The 21,414-nt window shown below is 39.5% G+C and overlaps 2 protein-coding genes across 5 annotated transcripts in view; one reads left to right on the top strand and one right to left on the bottom strand.

The window, feature by feature from the left end:
* Nucleotides 1–1,054: 1,054 nt before the first annotated feature.
* SAMD15 (sterile alpha motif domain containing 15) lies at nucleotides 1,055–10,589 on the bottom strand. Its single transcript, XM_059915239.1, has 4 exons — nucleotides 10,584–10,589; nucleotides 8,720–10,468; nucleotides 7,771–7,869; nucleotides 1,055–2,003 (listed from the first exon to the last, which is right to left on the bottom strand). Exons 1-4 carry the CDS (start codon nucleotides 10,587–10,589, stop codon nucleotides 1,767–1,769), a joined length of 2,091 nt encoding a protein of 696 aa, XP_059771222.1. The 3' UTR covers nucleotides 1,055–1,766.
* The window catches only part of TMED8 (transmembrane p24 trafficking protein family member 8), a 40,243-nt gene continuing 29,355 nt past the window's right edge, over nucleotides 10,527–21,414 (top strand). For all 4 annotated transcript variants that reach the window (XR_009500968.1, XM_059914745.1, XM_059914744.1 and 1 more), the window contains exon 1: nucleotides 10,527–10,901. Coding sequence is in view for 3 of the 4 variants with exons in the window: in XM_059914745.1 (XP_059770728.1) it covers nucleotides 10,784–10,901 (118 nt within the window). In the remaining variant the exon portion in view is untranslated. The remainder of the gene's footprint in view (nucleotides 10,902–21,414) is intronic.

Below are 21,414 nucleotides of genomic sequence, written 5' to 3'. Positions count from 1 at the left end.
CATGCTCTGCAAGAAGAGAAGCCACCGCAATGAGAAGCCCACGCGCTGCAAGGAAGAGTAGCCCCTGCTCGCTGCAACTAGAGAAAGCCCGTGCGCAGCAACAAAGACCCAACACAGCCAAAAAAAAAAAAAAAAAAATAGCCGGCATTTATATTAAATGGCTAAAAATAATTCTGCAAAATATAGATTTTATTCCTACAGTTCAAATTTATTTCCTTTACGTTTTGCAATTACTTTATGTCAATCATAATAGAGTAGAAAACAATAGCAGTAACCATAAAGTTGAGAAAGCATGGCGCTGACTATGCTCTGTCACTGAACAGAACTATTGTTTGCCAAATGCTAAAGCGCTTTGGAACAAAACCATTCACTCTACATGTAAACCACCATGGTCTTAGGTTAATCATTTACATTTTTCTTTTTTGCATGCTTGTGAGCCAAGCAGACTCAATGGTATGGTGTTAAATGGTATAAGATAAAATTTTGCTAGTCCACTTGGGAAAAAATTAGGTTCATCATCAAACATTAACATGTGACATGAATGCTAATTTGAGGCACTGTTCTTTCTCTCAGTAGGAAAAAAAATGGATTCCTTTGACTATTCATTCAGATGTAAGGAACTGCATAGGGTACATCATTGCGCTTCTGGATTATGGTAGCCCTACAGTGGTTCTTAGGATTAAGAAGTTTGGCTGGAAAGAGAAAGAGAAGTTAGTCTATAAAACTAGAGAGGAATCGGAGTCATTCAAGCAACAAGAAGTATTTTTAATTTCTTTTGAACAGTCCAGTCACAGGTAGACTCTGGTCTGAATTTCATTTTATAAAGGTCTGGAGTTACCACATAAAACGCCTTGTAAACAAACCCCAGACCCTAGTCCATGGTCAATGATATACTTCTATAAGCCATGTTGTTTTAACAGGTAAATACAAATCTAAAAAAATATTTTTAAAATTTTGTTCTCTGATGCCAAAAAGGAATGAGAACTTCCCCCCTCCTTTTTCATAACACATTTCCTTTTAAAAACTTGTAATATAAATCCTTTTTCTCTGTTTCCGAGACGTATGCTAATCTTCTAAAAAGGTGAATAAACCTTCTGCCAGTTTTACATCCCAGGACTGTCTTTTGGGGGAGGGGGCCCTTGGAGCCACCTCTTTGAAATGTGAGCATTTAGAAGAATGGCACTTTGTCTCCCTGACTCTGGGGGTTTAGCCTAAGTGCCTGGCTCCAGGTAGTAACTTTCTGTTTGTCACAAAGATTTGAGAACTTTTATTTTTCCTTTGGATACAGACAGTTAACATGTAAATAATGGATTATATCTGCCTGGCTATATAGAAGGGTGAGATTTCCTTGTCTTGGCAATCTCTTTAGTGGCCTGCCTGTAATGTGCATCACAGTCTGATTTTATGCTGATTCAATAATAAAACTGTTTCCTGTCTGCACTTATGAAGAGGATTATCTGGGTTGGCAGGTGATTTTACTTTTAGTCTGTTTCTCCAACATGTTTCTACTACCAGATGAAGTACTAGACTTTATCAGGAATTCTTACAATTACCCAGAAAGAGAAATATTGCTATCTTTGTTTTAACAAGGAACTAAATTGACACACAAATAAAGAGAAGGTGCTGTGAGTCAGTGGCAGAACTAGGAATGGAGCCAGCAGTTCTAACTCTGATCCTGAATGAAGAGAAAAAGAAAATGCAGAAATACCACACTTCTTCCCCCACATAATTTAATTTGATTTTCAAGCTAAGTGAAACGGCTTGCCCTATGGTTCAATGGAATATGATGCTGCATCCTCTTCAGGGGTGGTTATTTCTGGAGCATAATCCTGTAATCCCACTGCTTGCACAAATTCAGACAAGGTCAAGGAATCAGATTTAACTCCACTATGACATTTTTGCTCTAAAAATAAACCGATATTGTCCCTGTAGGGAAGGCTGATGGAGCGTGTGAATAATGGCTCTTCAATTCCCAGCAGCTCCCGGGTATGCTGAGAAATTAGCTGTAATGCAAGGATAATTTTTTAATGGGATTAACCTGAAAATACAACTAAATCAAGTAAGTTTTACTTAGCTTCCTAGACCTCTTGAATGCTAACCCCTTAAGCTAATTCTATGGGGAAATAATAATGAAATAACACATTGAAAGGCTTCCTACCCTGGCATTATCAAAACACAGTTCTTAAGAGAAACATCACATGATTTATCTTTTTAAAAGTACCACTTAAAGATGTTTCTAGGCCCTTGCATCAGATAGCCATGGATGGGTTCATTTCTTTTTTTTGGCTGAGCAATTTGACCAACGATATGAGCAGATAATATGCTCAGATTAGGAGCCATGACTTTCTCTAGGAAGGTTAATAAATAACTTTATAAGGGGCTCAGTTAATATTCAACTAAGAAAAAAATCATTACTCAGTTATTCAATTTATTTGCCTGGAAAGAAATCTCAAACACTAAAAAGCAGACATTAAAGTTCCAGTTATTTTATTAGTGCCTATACTTGTATATTCTTTTAAAATATCTTTTGCCACAATTTCAGTGTCTCTAAAACATACTTTGTATTCATTGAGTACCATGCCACTTGATATCCTAAACTGTCATTGCATTTTCAAAGTCTAGTTTTAATTGCAGGTCTGTTATAACACTGCTATTTGAATTCATATTCTGCCTCTGGGTGAGAATGTAGTCCGTGAAATTGCTGCTAGAACACAGTCAAAGGAGTACGTGGAATGGATTTTTGTTTGTTTAAAACTACTGGCCATAGTTACAAGGCTGGAAAATTCACACCACAGACAATTCTTAACCTGATGCAAAACTGCCCATTAGGAGTACATTTTAGATAGGCAAAATACCATTATTAAAGCAGATGTATAATGTCCTTAAGATCTGCTTGTTGATTCATATAACAGTGTGGATTAATCTTAAATGCATTTTGCTAAGGGAAAGAAGCAAGACTCAAGGCTTACATATTATTTGATTTCATTCGTGTGACATTCTGGAAAAGGTAAAACTATAGGGACAAAAAACAGATTAATGGTTGCCAGGGATTAGGTGGAGGGATAGGCTGACTACAGTGGGGACACGGGAAGTTTCAGGGTGATAGAATCGTTCTATACAGTTCTGTGGTGGTGGATACATGACCCTGTGCATTTGTCAAAACCCACAGAACTGTATACTAAAAAGAGTGACTTTACTGCAGGTAAAATTTTTAAAAGCCAGGATGTTGTGGGAACCCATGATGGAATATAAACTCTGGGCAGATGAATCTAACTTTATTACAAATTAAGATATAATCTCACTGAAGGGGGCTGGGAAGAAAGGAGCTGACCTAAATAACTTTAACTTTGAAAAACAGTGCTTTGTCTAGTTAGTGTAAGGCTAATGACAAAAAGAACCGTACACAAATACTGTACTCTTTTGGTAAATTTGTTTCTCATAGGGATACATATTTATAAATAAGCAGAGCCAGGTTTCTCACTGTCAGAGAAAGAAGTTATAAAGAAGCAAAGTGGGGTAGGGAGTAGGAAGGATGAAAGCTAGTATGAACCCTGTGGTGATGGACTAGAGTCAGGGATATCAGTACGAACACATGCTTACAGAAATAAGATAAATATTTGTGTATACATGGGTTAGTATATATACATATATTTCCTACATGCTTCTGCTGAGGGTGCCTAGAAGCAGTAACACCTCAGTAGCAACAAGCACAACTAGTGACCACATCTTGGTTTCTAAATACCATTCTCTAATAAAAGCAACCAGGGCTCCTTGGAGACATGCCTGCTTCTAGGGCTGTAGCAAGGAAAATAGAAAATGAGTGAAGTGAAGTGTAGTGCCAGAAAATGCTAAAAAATAAAATAACAGAAACATGTCAAAAGGACACAGGAGACAAACTGAAAGAGTTCCCAAATAGGGAAGAAGGGACAATTAAACAAAAGAGTTCCTTAAGCAGAGTTCCAATTAAACACGGAAGGAATGAGGAAATAGAAAATCATCATTAGAACAACATAGTAATAACTGATGCAGGCAAGATACACTGATGAATGCTAAAATTAGTGGGCAAAACTTTAAGAAGAAACAGGTAATTTGCATAGCCTCAAACTACCTCCCCCAGTATATCTATTACTGTGGTATTTACTCTATGTCCATAAACTCTTTGATACTCTTCCCTCCAGGAGGTGGAGATTAATTCCCCTCTCTTTGAGTATGGGCTGGACTCAGTAACTCACTTCTAATGAATAAAATATGAAAAGGGAAACACAGTAACTTTGTAGTGAAGAAACCTGCAGGCACCACCTTGACCAACTGATCAAAGTTAACATCTCCAGTAATAAATCACATTGATACCATGTACTCCCTGATATGATTAGATGAGAAGGGCTCATCATCTCTGTGATAGTCTCCCCCCAAAGCATAATCTCATGGGAAACATGAAACAAACTCAAACTGAGGGAAATCTACAAAATACCTGATCACTACTCTTCAAAGTGTCAAGGTCATGAAAGATAAAGATCAAGAAATTGTCATATATTGGAGGAGACCAAAGAAACATGAAGCTAAATACAAGATAGTATCCCCAACTGGATCCTGGAACGAAAAAAGGACATCAGTGGAAAAATTGCAGAAATCTGAATAAAGTCTGTAGTTTGTTTAATAGTACTGTGCTGGTGTTAATTTCTTAGTTTTGATAAATATATAAATGGTTTGATAAATGGTTACATAAGATGTTAACATTAGGGTAAGCTGGGTTAAGAGTATATGGGGGACTTCCCTGGTGGTCCAGTGGTTAAGAATTGGTCTTGCAATGCAGGGGACGCCAGTTCGATCCCTGGTCAGTGAACTAAGATCCCACATGCCGTGGGGCAACTAAGCCCATGCACCACAACTAGAGAGCCCAAGTGCTGCAACTACAGAGCCCGTGTGCCACAATGAAAGATCCCACGTGCTGCAACTGAGACCGACGCAGCCAAAAAATAAATAAATAAATAATTTTTTTAAAAAAAGAGTATATGGGAACTCTCTGTACTATCTTTGCAACTGTTCTGTAAAACTGAAATCATTTGAAAATTTAAAAAAAAGAAAAATATTTTTGTTTAGTGACGATTGCTGACATGTTGTTATGAATTTGTGCTATTTAAATAGCTTGCAATAAGGCAGGTGTAATAAAATTCCTGAGATATTATTAAGCTTATAAGGCTCTACTTTGTAACATAAAATCATGCATATGAAAGGAATAAGCAATTCATCTATATTCTTCTCCAAATATTTATCACAGAGTTCTTTTGTTCACTTGATGGAGTGAATAGTTTAAAATATTTTGTGAATTATTTTCTAAGACAGAAAGCTGAAGTAAGTGCTATCTTGTCTAGCTTGTCCCTAGAATAAATAAGATTGACTTTCTCTCCCCTTTTTACCAAGCTAGTGCATCACTATAAATGGGAAAGACAGAATAGTGGTTTCCAGTGCTCCCTTGGCCAGGTGAGAAGAATCAGTGTTTCTCTTTCACAGAACTAGAACAAAAAATCTTAAAATTTGTATGGAGACACAAAAGACCGTGAATAGGCAAAGCAATCTTGAGAAAGAAAAACAGAGCTGGAGGAATCAGGCTCCCTGACTTCAGACTATACTACAAAACTACAGTCATCAAAACAGTATGGTACTGGCACAAAAACAGAAATATAGATCAATGGAACAGGATAGAAAGCCCAGAAATAAACCCATGCACCTATGGCCAATTAATCTACGACAAAGGAGGCAAGAATATAAAATGGAGGAAAGATAGTCTCTTCAATAAACAGTGCAGGAAAACTAGACAGCTACACTAAAAAAATGAAATCAGAACATTCTTTAACACCATACACAAAAATAAAGTCAAAATGGATTAAAGACCTAAATGTAAGACTGGTTATTATAAAACAGAGGAAAACATAGGGAGAACACTCTTTGACATAAATCGCAACAATATCTTTTTCGATCCGTATCCCAGAGTAATAGAAAACAATTGGGACCTAATTAAACTCAAAAGAAACCATAAACAAAACGAAAAGACAACCCACAGAATGAGAGAAAATAGTTGCAAACAATGCGACTGACAAAGGATTAGTCTCCAAAATTTACAAACAGCTCATGTAGCTCAATATCAAAAAAACAAACAACTCAATCAAAAAATGGGCAGAAGACCTAAACAGACATTTCTCCAAAGAAGATATACAGATTGCCAACAAACACATGAAAGGATGCTCAACATCATTAATCATTAGAGAAATGCAAATCAAAACTACAATGAGGTATCACCCCACACCTGCCAGAATGGCCATCTTCAAAAAATCTGCAAAGAATAAATGCTGGCGAGGGTGTGGAGAAAAGGGAACCCTCCTACACTGTTGGTGGGAATGTAAATTGATACAGCCACTATGGAGAACAGTGTGGTGGTTCCTTAAAAAACTAAAAGTAGAGCTACTATATGATTCAGCAATCCCACTCTTGGGCATATATCCAGAGAAAAACATGGTTCAAAAGGATACATGCACCCCAGTGTTCATTGCAACACTGTTTACAATAGCCAAGACATGGAGACAACCTAAATGTCCATCAACAGATGAACAGATAAGAAGATGTGGTACATATAATAGAATATTACTCAGCCATTAAAAAGAATGAAATAATGCCATTTGGAGCAACATGGATGGAACTGGAGATTATCATACTAAGTGAAGTAAGTCAGACAGAGAAAGACAAATATCATATGATATCGCTTATATGTGGAATCTAAAAAAAAATGATACAATGAACTTATTTACAAAACAGAAACAGACTCACAGACTTAGAGAACAAACTTATGGTTACCAGCGAGGAGGGGAGGGGTAGATTGGGAGTTTGGGATTGACATGTACACACTGCTATATTTAAAATGTCTTTCCATGAAAAAAGAAAAGAAAAAAAGTTAGTGTTTCTTTCTTCCTGCACCCCTCACCAGTCTCACCTATACCTTCTCTGGTCATCTTAGTATTTTGTAGGAAGAACAAAGGGAAAGGTGAGTCATTCCTGTAGGTGTTAGAGACATAAAATGTATGAGAGCTTTGGAGGAGAGGTTACTGTGGGCTGGGAAGATCAGGAAAGACTTCATGGGGAGATGAGAATTGAGTTGGGTCCTGAGGGATGGTTAAGATTCATATTAGTCTTGCGGGGGAGGGGGGAACTGAGCAAAGATGTAGAGGGAGGAATGCACAAGACAGGTTTGTGAGGGTGTGAGCTGGACCTGTGAGGCTGAGGCAGAAGATTCACATAGAAGAGTACCAGGCGAGAGAACAGTGGTAGGAGAAAACTTGTGGAGGGCCCTGAATCCTAAGCTGAGGAGTTGAGACTACTTTGTAAGTAGAGGGGATCCAAAGAAGCTTTGAGTAGTACGCTGTATAAATAGTTGGAAGGTGAGAGTCTAAAAGCAGGGTCCGTGAATCCAAAGGGCCTAGAGACAGAGGCTAAAAGCAGGCTACTGGAACACTCTAAGTACATTCTAGTAAAGGTCTGATAAAGGTCTGAACAAGTGGGAATGGAGAAAACCAGATGCTATAGGAGGAACTGATAGTTCTTGGGATCTTTGTGGGGATCAAAGGAAAGAGAGGAAGCAACCACTCTGAACCTGGGAAACTAGGAGTATGGTAACACCGTTGGGAGAAACTGGAGGCCAAGTTGGAATAAAAGGAGGATGGTTTGAGATAGATGGTAGCACTGTTTCAGTGCTCTAGTGGGAAACTATACACAACTCACCTTCATGTCCTCGAAATCTGTTATACCCATCTGAGGGAGGTTTGAGCAGTTTATGTGGATGAGTTTTCGGCCACTGATGAAGTTTGTGGTAAAACACTCCTGTCAGTACAATGAGAACATTACTCAAAAGATGTACGGCAAATACAGGAAGAAAAAAAGCAAGAAAGAGAAAAGGAGGTGGGAAGGAAGGAAAGAGGGAGGGAGGGGAGGAGGAATAAATAAATCATGTTTGTCTCTAGCTCTGTACTGAGAAAAAATTTTAATTTAATAATCCCACATATTTTCCATCTAAACTCTTGATTAAATTTCATACTGCTGCTTAATTTTTTTTTTTTGGCACGATACAACCAGTGCTTCTTTCTTGCCTCAACTACATTTTTAAGTACAGTGGTACCAAAGATTTCAGATCTTGTTTTGTTTTTGGAACATAGTTGGCAGTGAAATAATAGGATTCACCCTATTTTAAAAAGAAAACTATCCTTGGTTAATTGGCTATATAAATTAGTACTGTTAGGTGATCATGATACATATAACACATTTGGGGCAGACACTAAGATTAATAGTACAAGTTCAAGTTAGGGGAGTTGCTACTAAAACAACCTAACAAAGTACCAAAAAGTCTACCTTGGATGAAGTCTTTTTAGAAATACAGATTTCTATGAAAAGAAACCTACATAAATTTCTTAGTCTTTATTCAAGGATTGCAGAGAAGTATAATCACTGTGATGAATAGGAAAAACAAACAAATGTGACCTTTCCTTCCTCTCCCAATATACAAATATGTGTGTATCAGTGGAAAGGCCAAAATTAAAATCCAAGTTACCTCTACCATAGTCCATGCCTCTTCTACACTCCTTCTAGTGAAGATGCAAAAGCTCAGGTAAGGATAGAGGAATAAGAGGTAGAGGAATGAGAGTATACGATTTCAAAAAATGTTATTTTTGTATACCTTGTATTGAGGGAAGCCTAGCTGGCAAATCCACTCTGCAACTTTCTCTGGGCTCCATTCAAGATACTCAAATTGTAGGTCAGTACTTTTTTTTGGCTGGGTTTCTTTATCTTTATGTACCAGTGTCATTGACACTGGGGACAGATCTTTCTTTTCATTAGAGGACTCTTTTAAATTCCTCTGAGACTCAGAGAAATATGAGTAGAATTCATAATTGGTATCAGAAGGCTGAAACAGATTTTGGAGTTCTTTAGAAAACTCATAATCTGTATTCACTGAGTCTACTTCACTTATTGGAAGAGACTCTAACACAGAGTCTTTTGAAACATCTTTAGTTTCTTTTACTAACAACTTTCTTGTTTGATAGTCAGAGTACTCTGGCTCATCCCTGTCTACAGAATGCGTAAGTCTGATTGGTTCTGGCCTATCTTCCTTGGCAAATTCTACACGTGTCTCTCTTCTAAGTAGTGGTTTGGCTTTATATGGTAACTCTGAATCTATCGTCTTAGTTGGCTCTGTTTGTGTCTTCTCTTGCACCTCTGGTATGATCTTCTGTGGTGGTACCTGACCTGTTTCTTCAGTTGACTTTCTCGGTTCTTTCTTTGGAAACTCTGGTTTAGTCTGTTCTGGTGGCTCTGGAACTTTCTCCTCAGTCGACTCTCTTAGTGTCTCTTCTGATCTGGACTTCTGTGATGGTGCTAGACCTGTCTCCTCAGTTGATTTTTTCTGCTTATCTTTTTGATCTGGGGGTTTGGTGTCCTCTGGTGGCTCTAGAACTTTCTCTGCAGTTGACTTTCTTTGTGTCTCCTCTTGAACTTCTGGTTTGGTCTTTCCTGATGGCTCTAGAACTGTCTCCTCAATTGGTTTTCTTGATTTTTCCTCAGAAAACTCTGATTTGATCTCTTCTAGTGGCTCTGGAATTTTCTCTTCAGTTGACTTTCTTTGTGTTTCCTCAGTAGACATACTTGGTTCCTCTTCTGGAAACTCTGGTTTGGCCTGCCCAGGTGGCTCTGTCCTTTTCTCCTCAGGTGACTTACTTTGTGTCTCCTCTGGAATCTCTGGTGTGGTCATCTTTGGTGGCTGCAGATCTGCCTCTTCAATTGATTTTCTTGGTTTCTCACTTGGAAATTCCGGTTTGGTCTGCTCTGTAGGTTCCAGACCTGTCCTTCCATATTGCTCTCTAAGTGACTCCTCCCAAACTGCTGGTTTGGTCCCCTCTAGTAACTCTAATCTTGTCTCACTGATTGTGGCCCCTGGAACCTCAGTTTCCTTTCGTAGTATATCCTCTGCGACATCTGGTTTGGCTTCCTCCTCTGGCTCCCCACGCTTTTCGTCCACAGGGACCTCCAAATCCTTGAAAAGCTCTACTTCTATCTGTCTGGATGTCTCCGACTTTACCTTTTTGGGAATCCCTAGCTCAATCTCGCTAGAAAGGTCTGTCTTGGACTTGTGGGGAGCCTCTTCCTCGGACGTCCAGGTGGGTTTCAGGCGTAGGTGTATATTCTTAGCACTTGCCGGTGTCTCCTCTTTGAAGCCCTCTTCTTCCGTCTCTGGTTGTGGCTCTTGGTCAGTCTCTACAGGCAGCTCCGGGACTGCCTCTGTCATGCTGCCTGGTTCGACATCTTCAGTCACCTTAAGAGACTGAAGTTTTGGTCTTTCAGGCTGCAGGTCTTCATCTTCACCGGGGCCGGAATCGTAATCTTCTGGAACTTCATCCGTGACGCAGACTAGCCGACGCGCCCAGGCCTCCTAGCAACCCCAATTTCCGATAGCGTGTCTATGGATACCACGACTTCCGGCCGGGTCTCACGGAATCTTCCCCAGGTTTCGTTTGTTCTTTCAAGCACTGACTTTAAAAACCTGCGACCATAAGCACGCAGTAACCCTCCCCGAGCCCGCGTCGCAGGCCTCCGCTAGCCAGAGCTCTCGCGACCGCTCGGGGGCCGACGCGCTGCCCCTTCCGGCCCGCAGGCTCCGCTCGGCTCTTCCCGGCGCGCTGGGCCTTCGGCTCTTTCCGGAGCCACTTGCGGCAGGCTGCGGAGGCGCTGCGGACGCGGGCTGCAGATGTCGGACCGGCGGGCGGCTGAGGGGCCGGGCGTCTGGAGCCCCGCAGCCCGCCGAGGGCCGGCGCGCGGCGTCGGGGACGGCCCGGGAGTGGAGGGGAGCCAGGCGGCCGCCTCAGGTACGCAAGGCCGGGCTCCGGCGGGTGGGTGCCGCCGGCCTCGGGGCCCCGCACCTCGGTGCGAGGCTCGGCCGCGCTCTGCCCCGCGCTGCCCGGAGGAGCGGACCGGCCTGGGCAGCCCCTTCGCGCGCGGAGCCCCGGAGCCCCTGCCTTGGCTCCTGCCCGGGCCCCGCTCCCCCGGGCCGCAACTCCCGCCCCCGCCGCTGCCATCCTTCGGGCCTGGTCTTCACTCGAGATTATTTTCTACTCCTGTTTCGAAATGCCTTGGTTCCTGCCCCGCTTCCTTTCTCAGAACAGCCCGGATGGTAGTGACAGGGCATCTCTGACCCTGGCGCCTCTTCAGCTTCAGCACGCCTGCCCATCTCTCCTTGGCTGCCGACCCCGACCCCACCGGCCTCGCTGCCCCTGCTTCTGGCTCCCCACCCCAGTCCTCACCTCTGTCCCAGGTCCCAGCCTTTCCACGCGCCTCTCTGCCCCCATCCGACTAGGCAGCCTCGCCTTCATCTGTCCAGAATCCCGTTTGCTCTAGCCTCCCTGCATATAGGCCCCCGCGCCTCACCTCGCATCCATCCTCTCCGCCTCTCAGAGTGGGCGAGATGAAAAGCGCGGTTGCAAATAGGTGGGCTCTGGGGTCTTTTGAACGAACATAGCGGCCAGAGCCAAGGCAGGAAATCGGGGCCGAAATAGGAACTTTGGCGACCTCCCTCATTCTCCGGGACCCTCCTTTTGTTCCGGAGACTGTCTTACTTCTATCCACGCTAGTTCCTCCGTGTGGATTACTTCATTGTCAGTGTCCGAAGGCGAAAGTGTCCAGCGATTACACTTTTACCTTCCAAACCTCCTTATGATCACCACACAGGATGCAACTAAAAAGATGCTCATTTGAAATACGGAAGGGTAGGTAGGGGGAGAGTACTGGTCTCACTAAGTAGCAAGTAAAAATTAAATTTCCAGTTCTGAAATTAAAATAGACACCATGAAGTATAGCGGTAGAGGTGGTGCCATGATGCCTGGGTTGGAGTGTGAATCTTTAATTTACTTGGGCAAGTCACTAATCTGTGTTTGTTTCCTCATCTATAAAATGTGGGCACTATAAGATTGCATGGACCACTGTGTTTGAGGCACTTGGTGCCTAAGCCACGGTACACACTAAACTGGTATTATCCATTATGAGAATAAGAGGTCTGTTTTTTCTCACCGAAACTCCACGTGCTGTCAGAGGAGGTGTTCCTGGATGTGTATCTTCGGGTGTGGTGACTTTCCCCGTCTTTTACTTCTATCCTAAATATCTCCCATTTCCTAATGCTGCTTGGGTCAAACACACACACACACACACACCTTTGAATCACCCAGCTTTTTCATGTGACTTTATATTCTCTTACTTTAAAATATCTAACAATTGTTGTCTTTTTTCCTTCTTATGCTTTGTAGTAAATTCAGAATTACTGGCATGTATTTAACATTATAACAATAGAAATTTTAAGCATACTTTCTGAACGATTAAGCAAATGAACACTTAGAAAGTCTCATAAACATCTGTCCCTTGCATGTGTTAATATTTATAAATTAAGGATTTTTTTTTTTTTACTTCCTCTTTAGATCCTTGTGGCAAATATACCCAAGCATTTTAAACAGAAAGGTCTTAAGAATAGTCCAGGAATGTATTGGAGGATAGTGGGTTTGTCTCTGGTGTGTCTCCCCCCACCCACAAACCTTGTAATTGGTTCCTGCGTTCACATTTTCCTCCCAAGATATAGATGGAAATACTTATGATTACTTTCTTCCTCTTGCCCTCAGAAAGCAGGGTGAGTGTTGATTTCTTTTATGTCACGTAGGGGTTTGTTACTGTAGCCCAGAGCAAGCTCTTCCCCTTGAGGTAAGATTTGTTGCTAATAAAATAGCTAATAAAATAATAGTAATGATAACTTACATTAATTGAATGCTTACTCTGTGCCAGAATGTGGAAAAAGATTTCCTTGTATTATCTGACTTAATCCTGTCAACAGTCATTTCCTCCCCATTTTACAGAAGAACAAACTACAGCTGAGAGAAGTTAACTTATTTGCCCAAGTGAGGTGTGGAGTTTTTACTGTCTGTCTGAAATTGTCACCTTGTTATGATGAAGTTCAGAACAGTTTATTTTTTATTTTTATTGGCCATTAATCAAGTATTGGTATTCTAGGGCAGGTTATGGTCTTTGTTGTCTAGGGGTTTTTAGTTTGGTGAGATGAGAGTACCCAGGAAGAAAAATCGACAATTCAAAACTTTATATAATTGGGTGTCTTTTATTGCAATTCTTGCCACGCTGTGCAGCATGTGGGATCTTAGTTCCCTGACCAGGGATTGAACCCTCACCCCCTGCAGTGGAAGCACAGAGTCCTAACCACTGGACCACCAGGGAAGTCCCTATTACAATTCTTTATGTACGTACCCCCAAGAAACCAGCTTAAGGGTAGGGACAGAATCTATCTTGTCTGTTTCTCTCCTAGAGTCCTTGATGTGTCCTAGAGGTTCTGTAAATATTTGCTGGATTGTGAGACAAAGTCTCGACACAGACTTGAAGGAGCATCAAATGAATATGAGGAATTAGGGTTGAGATATCAAGAATGCTCTTTAGGTTAAAGCAGTGGTTCTCAACCAGCAGCGATTTTGCCTCTCCCAGGGGACATTTTGATTGTCACAATTTGGGTTGGGGAGGAGGGGGAGCACTGTTACTGACATCTTGTGGGTAGAGGCCAGTGAACCTGCTAAACATCCTCCAATGCACAGAACTGCCCCCACAATGAAGAATTATCTGGCCCAGATGTCAGTAGTGCAGCTGTTGAGAAACCTTGAGTTAGAGTTCAGCTGGGTTTCCAAAGTGGTGTGCAAAGCATGCATTTGACTTAACTCAGAGTTGTATAGGCTTGGGAGTAAACTCAAAACACTGCTTGGAACTAGCAGTTTGTTTGATTGGATCTTTCTGCCACCTTCCTCTGGAAAATGATCCAATGAGTAAGCAATAGAGGCCTAAGAATGAAATCAAAAGAGGTTTCGGGGGACTTCCCTGGTGGTCCAGTGGTTGAAGACTCCATGCTTCTACTGCCAGGGGAGCAGGTTCGATCCCTGGTTGGGGAACTAAGATCGCACATGCCACGCGGCCAAAAACAACAATAACAACAAAAGAGGTTTCTGTCATTCTCTCAGCAATAAGAAATGAGATTGGACATTCAGTTGTTATTGAATTAAGGGTTTTGATTTTTTTTCAATGTGTCTTGTTCCTTCAAAGCAGGAATTTATAATTATCCAGAATAACCATGACTTGTTTTTTAAAAGTATTCTAGGCAAAGAATACCTTTTGAGGGTCTTCGTGTTTGTCAGCTGCAGTTTTGGTTATAAAGTAAGAAAAATGTTGATGTTCTTCTGAACTAAGCTCTTCATTGGTCATAGTGTTCTTGTTGTTTTATGAACTGTAATTGTTTTTAATAGTCTTTTATTTGGGGGCACCTGGGTCCTTCAGTTCTGAAGAGGAGAGAGAGAACACTCTTTATATAGTGAAACTCTCTGAGGCATATGTTACATCACTTAAGAACAGGCCTTTTCTTTCTTTCGTTGTTTTTTTTTTTTTTTTTTTTTAAGTTTAGGGAGCTTTGGGGAAAATAAAGGGCAAAGTCTGTTATGACCTTGAAGTGAGCAGAACTTGGTCTGGTATATATGACCCTGAGAGCTATCAATGCATGTAGACGTCAAGGACTGCAAACAGGTCAGGTGAACTTGTTCATTATTCTTATGTAGGACTTAGAGCAGTGCAGTAAGTCTTTCTGCAGTGATGGAAATGTTGCTTGTCTGTGGCTATTTCGAGTTCAATTAAAATTTAAAAATTGGTGGTTACTATAGTAGGTGGAGCAAAAGAGTGGAAGTCTATGCCAAACAGCCCCAGTGGTTTTTGGGTTTTTGTTGTCTTTTTTAAAATTAATTAATTAATTTATTGGCTGCGTTCGGTCTTCGTTGCTACGCGCGGGCTTTCTCTAGTTGCGGCGGGCGAGCGCGGGCTACTCTTTGTTGCGGTGCGCGGGCTTCTCATTGCGGTGGCTTCTCTTGTTGCAGGGCACGGGTTCTAGGCGCGTGGGCTCAGTAGTTGTGGCTCACGGGCTCTAGAGCGCAGGCCCAGCAGCTGTGAAGCTCGGGCCTAGTTGCTCTGCGGCATGTGGGATCCTCCCGAACCAGGGCCCAAACCTGCATCCCCTGCATTGGCAGGAGGACTCTCAACCACTGCGCCACCACGGAAGCCCTGTTTTCTCTCTCTTTAAAACAGGACTGCATCTTCCGCACTTTAAACTTCTAGAAATAAACATATATTTCTTTCTCCTTTTCTTACTTCTTGCCTCTCTGAATCCAATTACAAGTTGTTTTACCAGTAGTTCTTACATAGTTTAGCGAATATCTTTAAACTTAAAAATCAAAAGCAATATCTCTTTTCACTTTTTTTCCCTGCATACATTAAGTTGTTAAGATGCTATGAGAAGTGGCTCTTCACACATGAAAGATGCTCAACCTAACTCACAATAAGGGAAGTGAAAATCGTAACTATGCTGGGTAGTTCAATATCTCACTATGTTGGTAAGGGTGTGCAGAAACAAAAACTTTCATGTATTGCTGATGGGTGTGGAAATTGATACAAATGCTATGGAGGGCAATTTGTCAATATCTTTCAAAATTACAATATATGTCCTCATTGATCCATTTTCTTCCAGGAGTTTATCCTATAGATCACACACCTATTTAACGACACAGACACAAGGTTATTATAGCATTGCTTGTAATGGTAAAAGATTAGAAAGGACATAAATGTCAATAGGGAAGTGGTTAAATAAATTATGGAATATCCAGCCATTGAAATATTAATCAGCTGTGGAAAAGAATGAGGAAGTTTTTTATATATAGTTATGGAAAGGTCTCTGAGATGTTAAGTAGAAAAAACGTGTATGCTAGCATGTCTAGTATGTCCATTATTTGTGTGAAAAAGTATATATATATATTCTTTTTATACACACATACACACTTTTTTGATGCAAAATATCTCTGGAAGACTATATAAAACCTAGTAACATTGGAGGTAGGGACTGAGATGGGAGGAAGTTTTCACTGTATACTTTTATGCTTTTTGAATTTTGAATAATGTGCATATATTACCTATTAAGAAAAAATACACACAAGCATGTCATGAGATTCTTCACTGTGTTTATATTGTAAGTTGGAGCCATTCTATGTATCACTTTTTGCCTTTCTGCTCATCAGGAACTGACCTCTTCTGGGTTTTTTTATCTCAGATGAAGTTTCTATGAAATACAGTTTGTAAATCTCCTTAGGGATTATTTTCATACAATTCTTTTTTAAATTGAAGTATAATATATAAATTACAGGTGTACCATATAGTGATTCACAATTTTAAAATGTTATACTCCATTTATAGTTATTATAAAATATTTGCTATGTTCCCCGTGTTGTACAGTATATCCTTACAGCTTATTTTATTATGTTACTCTTTAAATCCACTACTGACTTCCTTTATTCTTGTGCTAATTTTCATTTCTGTCTAAAAATTCAACCTTATCGAAGTCTTCATTGTGATCCACTACTTACAGAGGCTGATACTGTTAGCCAGTGACAGAAAGAAGGCAGACTTGTAAAAATTCTATTTTGTTTCCATTTTATTCACGAAGGTATCTTAAAACTGAAAAGGGTAGAGGCAATGCAGGTTTCTGTTTTGAGTAACGGTAGACTAGGTAATTGGGATTATTTCTCCCACTGGGGACAATTAGGAAATAATTGTCAAAATATAAACATCTGCTTGAAGATCCTGGAAAGCTAGTCAGCTAGTCAGATAATGAATAATTATTAGGCTATGATCCATGTGAGGGCAGAATTATAAAGATAGAGGTCCAAGGATGAGAGTCCAATTTGGGGTTCCTTTCTCCTCTGAGAGGATATGCTGGACTCCTAAGTGGGGAGGCTGAATGGCAAGACTGTGGAAGTGCGTCTCTGAACTAAAGCAACAGGGGTTAATCAAGTAGGGGGAACCCTGGTTAACCCCCTTTTCTCTGGGTTAGGACCATGAAAGGCCATGTTCTAGAAGTAAGGGTAAGTTAGAAGCAGGCCATTGCAAAGACTACAGCTCAGCTTCAGAAACATCTGAGTTCATGAAATTGGATTAAGTTAACCCCAGGGTGCTAGTGCCCCCAGGTATGTGGAAGAAGCAAAGGCAAATCTTTTCTGAAGGGTCACTGTAGTCTTCAAATTATTTTGACAAACAGTTTTACAAGAACAATTTCTGGCATGTATCAAAAATGACCAAATGCATGAAAAGACACAATATGAACAAAAATCAAAAGAAACGACAGTAAAAATGGATCCATAGGAGCATCAGATTTTTGAGTTACCAGATACAGACTTAAAAATAATTATATTGTGGGCCTTCCCTGGTGGCGCAGTGGTTGAGAATCTGCCTGCCAATGCAGGGGACACGAGTTCGAGCCCTGGTCTGGGAAGATCCCACATGCCGCGGAGCGACTAGGCCCGTGAGCCACAATTACTGAGCCTGCGCGTCTGGAGCCTGTGCTCCGCAACAAGAGAGGCCGCGATAGTGAGAGGCCTGCGCACTGCGATGAAGAGTGGCCCCCGCTTGCTGCAACTAGAGAAAGCCTTCGCACATAAACGAAGACCCAACACAACCATAAATAAATAAATAAATAAAATTTAAAAAAAAATAATAATTATATTGTAAGTCAACTATACTTCAATTAAAAATTATATTTATTATGTTCAAGGAGGTAAAAGAGAAAGTTGAGAAATTTGGCAGAGAATTGAAATTTATAAAAATAGAACCAAATAGCAATTCTGTAACTGAAAAATACAGATGAAAATGAAGAATTCTGTTGATAGGTTTAACAACAAGTTATTAGACCTGAAGAGAGAACAGTGGACTGGAAGAAAGGTCAGAAGAAAATATGTAAAAATACAACAATGGAAAATTCAGGAAAGAGATGAGACATAGCGGATATGGTAAAAAGGTCTAACATTTGTATAATTGGAGTCCTAGAAGGTAAGGAGAGCAAGAATGGACAGAAGAAATGTTTGATGAGATAATAGTTATGAATTTTCCAAAACTAATGGAAACTACAGATTCACAAAGCCCTGTACACCCCAGGTAGGGGTATATAATCCACAGTAGGTACACATTAAATTAAAACTGCTATAAAACCAAAGCAAAGACAAAATATTAAAAGTAGCCAGAAAAAAATTACAGTTTGCCTTCAAAGGAATAGTAATTAGACTGAAAGCTGACTTATGCACAGAGCAGTGAAAGCTAGATTATCTTTAGAATACTGAAAGAAAATAACTACCAATATAGAATTTTTTTCAGTGAAAATAGTCTTCAAGAATGAAGGTGAAATAAAGATATTTTCAGGCAATCAAAAACAGGATTTATCACCTACAGGTAACTAAATTCTTTAGGCAGAATCAAAATGATCCCAGATGAAAAGAAAATTGCAGTTTAATCTCCCTCATTAACATAGATGCAAAAAGTCATTAGCAAAAGATTAGCAGACTGAATCCAGCAATATATATGACCAAGTTGGGTTTTTCCAGGAATGCAAAGTTGCTTTAACATTTTTTTTTAGAAAGTCAGCTGTATAATCACCATTTTAATACAGTAGAGGATAAAAATGATCAGTTTAGCAGAAGGAGAAAAAAGTGGTAAAATTCAGCCTCTACTTATGATTCAAAACTCTTAGCAAACGAGGAATAAAGGAAACTTTCTTAATTGGATAAAGCATATCTACAAAATCCCTACAAGCAGCATCAAACTTAATGGGGAAATTTGAAAGTTTTCCTTTTGAGATTAGGAATAGGACAAGGTTGTCCACTCTCACCACTTGCTTTTCATCATTTTACTGGATATTCTAGCTAGAACAGTCAGGCAAGAAAAATAAAATATATGAGGATTATAAAGGAATCCTATTCAGTCTGTTGTTTGCAGATGATGATTGTGTACATGGAAATCCAAAAGAATCTATAGATAATTTATTGAAATTAATAAATTTGTCAAGATTGTTGGATATAGGTCAATATGCAAAATTCCATTGCATTCATGTATACTAGCAAAGAAGTTAAATATATATATATATATATATATATATATATATATATATATATGTAATTTACTATAGAGTAAAGAAACTTCAAATACCTAGGAATAAATCTCACAAAATATATGCAAAAACTTTATGCAGAAGATTATAATACATTATTATTGAGAGAAATTAAAGAATAAGTAAATGGAAGGATCTACCATATTCTTAGTTTGGAAGACTCAGTTTTGTAAAGATGTCAATTCTCCCCAACTTGATTTATAGATAAAATACAATCCCAGTAAAAATCCTAGAGGGTTTTGGTGGGCCTTTTGGGTGGAGTTTGACAAGGTGGTTCTAAAATATATATAGAAATGAAAGGCCATAAATACCAAAGACACTCAAGTAAGAACAACAAGATGGGAAGATTTGGTCTATCAGGTATCAAGACTTTTTTTAAAAAGTTTTATTGAAATATAGTTGATTTACAATCAAGACTTATTTTAAGGCTTTTACAGAATAGCCCAGTTAAGCCCTAGGAATAGAATAAAAGCCTAGAAACAAAATCTTTCATTTGCAACAAAGATTGTACTGTAGAGTAGTGGGGCAAGAATGGTAAATATTGCTGGTAAAATTGAATATCCTAAGAGAAAGAAGGAAAAGAAAAAAAACCTTGATCCTTATCTCACACACCATAAACACAAAAAATCAACTCTAGTTGGATTGTAGATCAAAATGTGAAAAGAACTACAATAAGCTCCTAGACGATAATAAGGGAGAATATTTTCTTGATCTCAATGTAGGGAAAGACATCTTAAACAGGACACACAAAGACTAATAAAGGAAAAGATTGATAAATTTTGACTACATTAAAATTAAGAACTTTGGTTCATCAAAGGACAGACACCATTAGAAGAGTGAAAAGGTAAATCGCAGAGTGGAAGCAGGTATTTATAACATACAACTGACAAAAATTTGTATCCAGAACTCCTATAAATAATAAAATGACAATCCAGCGCTCAGCTTTTGGCTCAGAGGAGGCCAAAGTGCAGCTTTCTTTGGTTGTCCCTAATCCGGGCTCACCTGACACCAGCTGCCTGGACCCCACCACGCCTTGTTTCTTTTTGCTTGAATGCATTATTTTCTGTCTCTGACAGTTGTCTCCTCTGCTTAGTCATCTGCTTTTGCATGGCATGCAAAGGCTTCTTCCAAAAGGTAGCCTCAGTCCCTGACCCGACTGAGGCTCTTCACAGTTTGTTTTGGTCTCTGGTACCAACCCCAGACTTGGGGGAAGAGAATTGCAAACTGTGGGGCAGATGTTCACCCAAAACCAATAGCAACATAGTGTTCCCTGGTCACAGGACTGCCCCTTCAAGGCTGTGGACAGGCAAAGTTCTTAAGAGAGGGTTGTAGACATCTCTAATATAACATCATTCTCTATAACAGGGAAAGATTTGAAACAGAGTCTAGCTCTAACAATAGGGGCTTGGGGATTGGTTAAAGAAATTATGGTACAGCCTATGGGATAATATGCAGCCATTTAAAATTATTTTTTTAGTCCCATTTTTATTGACCCTGAAAAATTTTCATGAATAATGTTCAATAACATTAGGTACATGTCCTTCAGAAATATAGGTATATAAATAGAATTTTTATATAAATATTTATATAATATGTACATATATAAATATTATATATACATTTATATTTGTACTGAGCCCTAGAATGAGTAGAAACTATGAAACATTACTGGAATAATTAATGAAAAGCTGTATTCATACCTGAGCTAGTAGGTATTATAGTCCAACTGATCAACTCATGGTACAGTATTGTCCAGTAGAACCTGTGGTCTCCATGCCCCACCGAAAGTTGGTTGCTGGGGATAGGGGGGAAAATATATAAATATACAGATGTATATATGTATACATTTATCTATATATGTAATACATATAAATATGCACATATATGTGTATGTATATGTATAAATATATTTCTGAAAGGATATGCACCAAAATGTTAACAATGGTTATTTTTGGCTAGTGGGATTGTGTTTGGTTGTTTTATTTATTTCTTGTCTGTATTTCCTGATTTTTCTACACTGAATAATGGATTATTTGTATATTAAAGTCTGGAAGGGTAAATGCAGAATGTTTTCTTATCTGTATTTAATTTGTTCTACAATGCGCAAAGCACGTACTTGTGTCACTTCAAAAACCTAATTTAAAATCAATAATATGGATACATAAAGTCCTGCATTTAAGTTAAGAAGTCAGTTATTTTCCAAAAATCTGTTTCAAAAATAGAGCATAGGAGAGACTTAGCTTGGAATAAGTTTATTTTTATAAGCCCTTGGAGATCTTGATTGACTTATTTAGGCCAACGGGGTAAGTTTGCAGTTAAAA

This window comes from Balaenoptera ricei, chromosome 2, assembly GCF_028023285.1.
Source record: "Balaenoptera ricei isolate mBalRic1 chromosome 2, mBalRic1.hap2, whole genome shotgun sequence".
In the NCBI taxonomy this organism is placed as follows: domain Eukaryota; kingdom Metazoa; phylum Chordata; class Mammalia; order Artiodactyla; family Balaenopteridae; genus Balaenoptera; species Balaenoptera ricei.
This window is presented reverse-complemented; position numbering and strand designations above follow the sequence as displayed.

Coding starts and splice junctions, on each gene's coding strand:
- SAMD15 (XM_059915239.1), bottom strand. Junction 7,870..8,719: donor TAGGCTTCCCTCAATACAAG/GTATACAAAAAT, acceptor TTGTACTGACAG/GAGTGTTTTACCACAAACTT. Junction 2,004..7,770: donor CAGATTTCGAGGACATGAAG/GTGAGTTGTGTA, acceptor CTTGCATTACAG/CTAATTTCTCAGCATACCCG.